Below are 5678 nucleotides of genomic sequence, written 5' to 3'. Positions count from 1 at the left end.
TCTTAAATAGCACCGTCTCAGGGTGGATCAACCAGTTTTGCTGCTGGTGGTTGATCCACCCCGAGACGGTGCTATTTAAGAGACTGAGCTGAATACAGCTCCTCAGACTGAGGAAGTCTCTCGGATGAGAGACGAAACGTTTCTACATTTTTTTGTTGATTTGCTTTGTTTTGTTTTTTTGAATGTCCAGAGGACCAGATTTAACTTTTTTAGATAAAAGCTCTTATATCTTAATTTAAAGATATAATCAAAATGATTAGTGTCATTTTGAAAATAATTCAGTACAATGATTGATATTAGCCTTTTATTCTGTATTTCAAGAACTGAAACTGCTGATGAAAAAGGTCAACATATATCTGTGAAAATAATTATTTAAACTATTCATGTGAATACTGATATAATCCTCGTATACTTCCCATGTCAAACACATGGCGAGTTAAAGCAAAGGTTAGTTCATGAAATATTACCAGAAAATAAAAGGATTATATTAACACAAGCATTTTCATGAGACGGGTGGATCAGATGGTAGAGCTGTTGCCTCTCAGTGAAAAGGTCGCCAGATCAAATCCCAGCCACAGACTTTCTGGGTGGAGTTTGCATGTTCTCTGTGCATGCGTGGGTTTTCTCCGGGTACTCAGGTTTCCTCCCACAGATCAAAAACATGCATGTTAGGCTGATTGGTAACTCTAAATTGTCCCTAGGTGTGAGTAAGTGTGAATGGTTGTTTGTCTCGTTTGTCTCTATGTGTCCCTGTGATGGACTTGTGACTTGTCCAAAATAAAAGTGTCCCCCACCTCTCGCACAGTGACTGCTGGGTATGGGCACCGGTGACCCCCGTGACCCAAAAAAGAAGAAGACGGCAAAGATAATGGATGAATGGATTTTCACAAGACAAAGTAAACTTTTTGTTTGAGGGGTCATAAAGGTCAAGAGTTCTATAACTGAATAATAATTTATTCTTCTTTAGGCTACTCCCTTCTTCAGGGGTTGCTACAAAGAGCTAACTCTCATAAAGATCTGGCAATTGTTTTTACACCATACACCTTCCTGACGTAACCTCTGAACACCAAGCTGCTACAGCCCACATGTGGGGAGTAGAACGCTGCCATCTACACTGTAAGGTATCCAGAGAGCAGATGGGGGGTTAAAGGCCTCGCTCAAGGACTCAGAATGGGGCAAATGAGGGTGGAGGCAGGTGTGAGTGCTTCACCTTTCCCACACAAATTTTTGTTTGTTGTCAGGGGATTTGAACGTCCAGATCACATGCTCACCTTCTCTATCCACTGTTCCACCACTCCTGTCTGTTACTAAATAATAATCATGGGATTTCTATTAATATGCATTTAGGTTCCTTGGAAAAAAGTCTTCTTTGCAAATGTTGGTATAGTAAACACAAAGCTGGTTTCTCTTACAAACCAGGAGGAGCAAGTAGTAAACTGAAGCAAGTTTATCTCTAAAAAAGTTGCCAGGTCCTCTGGATGGGTAGCCAATTTAATTCATCTTGGCAGGTTCTAATGCAGATGAGAACTTTTATTTGTTCATAATGAAGAGGTCATACCAACATTGTCTTGTGGGTTGAACATGTGAGTTATTTTGATTGTAAGAATATATTTTATTAAATACCTGGGCTGCAAGGCTCTCATTTTCCTTTCTGAAGTCTTCCATCTGATTGATGGACTCTGTCAATCTGATCACCTGTTCAGCAGCTTGGGCTGCTTTTGTCTCTGCCTCGTCACACCGAGCTTCTGACCGAGAAAGTTCACTTTGCAACCTCTTGCTCTGAACGCAAAAATAAAGTTAGTGAAACTATTGATGATACATATTTATGCATAAATAAAAATTGTGGTATTCACAAATATTAACATTATTTTAAAAAGTTCTTGCAGGAAAGTTGTTACAAAGAAGATGCCTACACTCACCTCTGCATGCCTCATGTCCACTTCCTCTTGTATTTGCTTTAACTCTGCTCCCAAAGCGTCAGTCTCCCTCATCAGGTCGTTTTGTTTCTGTGATTCATCACATCCATGTGGTGAGTGTCACGTTATAAAACATTAAACATAACATTAAAATATAATGGACGGTTGAATAAAATTTGTGAACTAGATAGCTCTAAATACCTGTGTAAAATATTCTCTCTGATTACTGGTCTCCCATTCCTCGGCACTGGGCGGATCCACCAGTTGCTGCTTGTGATTGAGCTCAGTTGTTGTTTGCACTGGAATAATCTCCAGGTTGTGCCTTTCCTCTTTTAAATCCAAGACCTTTTGCATTATTTCCTTTTCCTCTCGCTTCAAGCAGCTGACTGAAAGTTCAAATTTTCCTTGTTCTTCCTTCAAACTGCGAACTGACTGTAAAAGGTGGTTGTAGTCTTTTGTTAAAGTGAGAGTCAACTGCTTTCTCTCCATTTGCTCGGTCAAATCCTTGAGAGAAGTGTTTATTTGGTCTCTCTGTTCTTTCAAATGAAGCACAGTTTGACTTAAGTGGTCGTTCTCCGTCTGTAAACCTTGCAAAGATTGCACGATTCGATCTCTCTCTTCTTTTCCACTCGACAGTGCTTCTGTTATCGCCTCTTTATCTCTTTGGAGAGCAGATAAAGACTCCGTTAGCTGCTCCTTCGTTTCTTTAAGGCCACTAACAGACCTCAAAAGCTGATCTCTCTCGTCCTTCAGTCCACAGACAGCCCTGTTCAGCGGCTCCCTCTCTTGTTTGAGAACAGACAGAGACTGAAAGATGCTATCTTTCTGTTCTTTCAGTGCCCAAACTGTGCGCGTTAACTGCTGTTTTTCCTCTGTCTGTTTTTGAACTGACTGTGTGACTTCTCTTTGTTGCTCTCTGAGAGAATTGATGTTGACAATCAGTTCTTCTTTTTCTGTTTTGAGGTTCGGGACTGAGCTGGTGAGCTGGGCCACTTGGCGAGTCAGTGAACTAACATGCAGGTTGTTCTGTGAGCAGTTTTGTAAGGACTCAAGCTGATAATTACATTGACAACCAGCCGATGGGGCTGAGGACAAACTGTCTGTTTCTTGCCTGAAAATCAACTCTGCCTCGTCTCCTTTTAGCACATTTGCAACTAAACTGTCCACGTCTTCTTGATTGATTTGTGAAACATTTCCTGATTTTCCAGCAGAGCGTTCACTTTCCAGTTGAACTCGAAACTGCTGTAATTCTTCTTTACTCTCATCTAACCGCTGCTGAAGCTCCATGATGGCATTCAGATCATCCTCCGTCTTCTTGGTGAGTTCGGAGATCAAACTAGCATGTTCTTGGTTCTCCTGCTCCAGCCTGTCACCATCCTCCTCCAGCCTGAAGATATGCTCCCTCAGCTGTTTTTGCTCTTTTTTGATCTCCTCCTCCCTGAGTTGAATGTGAGCCATCAGCTCCTGGATCCTTTCTGCCAAGGCTCGGTTTTCCTGATTCAGAGCTTGAACAAGGTCATCCTGAGCAAGAATCGTGTCATCTTTGGCAGGAAATGATGGGAGATGATCAACTACATCCAAGATGGATGGTGTGATTATCTATAGAAAGAAGAATGTGATTACTAATACTGAATGTAGAACAAACATATCGCAGTTTTTAAAACAACAATACAATAAATATTAAATACCTTTTCTCTTGGTGACCTCTGCACTGTTGCATTCTGTTGTTCCTCTGCATCCTTTGTGAGCTGTAATTTTAGCTGAGCATTCTCCTGAGTCATAACCTCCAGTTGTGCCTGCATTTGCTGCAGGGCAACTTCCAGGTGCTCATATTTCTCATGAAGAGCTTCCCCGAACCCTAAGCTCTGGAACGCTTCTCTCAGGGCATCAGATTCCTCACTGGGACTTTCCTCTATGTGTCCTGTCTTAAACTCATTCAGGAGTTCTGCAGTGATGGAGAGTGGCTGGAATTTGGTGTTGGATTTAGAGTCAAAGTGGCGAAAGAGGTTGACAGGATCATGTCTAGTTGGGGTTTTGGATTTGGGTGATGAGAATCCATCCTCTGAGTTGTTTTGTATGTGCTCTGCTGCCGCCTGCTGGACAACATGTGGAGTTGCAAACAAATGATTTTGCACTCGTCTTTCCTCTGCAATAGGCGGAACCTGCCAAAAGATCACAGTTTGTTACCTAAATTGAAACAGAAATTAACAATAACTGAGCATTTGGTGGGAAAAAAACTGCACTGTTATCAACTTTTAATCCTAATTTATGGCCTCAGTTGGCTTCAGACAAATACTGAAACATTGTTACTTAAAAGAGCACTTTGGGAGATTTTACTCTTTTTACGCTGTAATACACAAGATCACTTGTACGGTTCTTTAGTTATTTATCATTTAGCAACTGCTTTACACCTTTTATTTTAAAAGAACTGTATTTATTATGTAAAAATGGTAATCAAAGAAGGAAGTGACTATATTTAGAAGTTGTTCTTGAGCGATTGAAAGAAGAATATTACAACTTTCAAACATATATAGGTCAACTCTAATGACCTTTATCTGTTGTAAATATGGTTCTAGCTCAATATAACAGCACTTGGATTTGGTCTAACATATTTTTCCCATTTAATATGATGAAACAATTATGAATGTGCAATCCAGCATCTGGTTAGTTTTGGATTTGTTAAATATAAAAGTTTTTACTGTCATGATGCTCAGTCCACCTTAAATAGCTGGATGCTATTTAATTTTGTGCACCACTATTTAATGCAGGTAATAATAATTATCTGACTACCATGTACGATGAGACCTGTTTGCGAAGTCACAAATAATAAAAGAGCACATTGATTATTTTTTGTTAATGCTTTTCTCTCTAAAAAGGGAAAAAAGCTAAACAGTCATAAGTCAAGGCCATTTTAAAAATTTCAGACTTTTAGTTTCCAGTTTAAATCTTTTAGATAAGATATTATTAATTTGGAAAATTATGCTTTGAATTAGAGTAAAATAAATAAAACTACTTGTGTTGTAGTGTTGTAACAAGTCATGCATTTACATATATAACATTTTTAGTCTTAACAGGGTTCACAAAGTGTTTTACAACGAGAACTAAAACTGTGAAAAATTTCATATACAGTATATTTATTGTGAAATGCATATCCCTTCTGAAAATTTTGTCAAAAATTCTGATTTTTGTCTTTTAGAAAATGGAAGTGAATTTAAGTCTGGAAACATAAATGTTTTTCTAAACTCTACCTTCTTTTCCAAACTTATCCAGTCCTGGAAAACTCAAAAGAAAATTTCATATTCTTCCATAATTTTCAATACTGTAAAAATCCTGATAAATGAATATATTTTAACGTCATTCAGACTGTTTTATGGATGTTAGTAAGCCTTTTTCTTTCTGTTCCTTCAAGACATTTTTGTACTGTTTGATTAAATAATGGTTATGTCAGTAATAATAATAGATATGTCAGTAATAATAATAGATATGTCAGTAATAATAATAGTTATGTCAGTAATAATAATAATAGTTATGTCAGTAATAATAATAGTTATGTCATTAATATTAATAGTTATGTCAGTAATAATAATAATAGTTATGTCAGTAATAATAATAATAGTTATGTCAGTAATAATAATAGTTATGTCAGTAATAATAATAGTTATGTCAGTAATAATAATAGTTATGTCAGTAATAATAATAATAGTTATGTCAGTAATAATAATAATAGTTATGTCAGTAATAATAATAGTTATGTCAGTAATA

At 37.5% G+C, this 5678-nt stretch overlaps 1 protein-coding gene across 1 annotated transcript in view; it reads right to left on the bottom strand.

The window, feature by feature from the left end:
• Nucleotides 1-5678, bottom strand: part of LOC119408698 (golgin subfamily A member 4) — a 44709-nt gene that overhangs the window by 9064 nt on the left and 29967 nt on the right. The window contains exons 26-30 of the mRNA XM_037675539.1: nt 3605-4078; nt 3137-3515; nt 2118-3085; nt 1920-2006; nt 1624-1779 (exon numbers count right to left, since the gene is read on the bottom strand). Of these exons, the coding sequence (XP_037531467.1) occupies nt 1624-1779; nt 1920-2006; nt 2118-3085; nt 3137-3515; nt 3605-4078 (2064 nt within the window). The remainder of the gene's footprint in view (nt 1-1623; nt 1780-1919; nt 2007-2117; nt 3086-3136; nt 3516-3604; nt 4079-5678) is intronic.

The sequence above is a fragment of the Nematolebias whitei genome, chromosome 4, assembly GCF_014905685.2.
Source record: "Nematolebias whitei isolate Nwh7 chromosome 4, NemWhi1, whole genome shotgun sequence".
Lineage (NCBI taxonomy): Eukaryota > Metazoa > Chordata > Actinopteri > Cyprinodontiformes > Rivulidae > Nematolebias > Nematolebias whitei.
The sequence above is the reverse complement of the archived record's forward strand: the minus strand, read 5'-3'. Positions and strand labels throughout refer to the sequence as shown.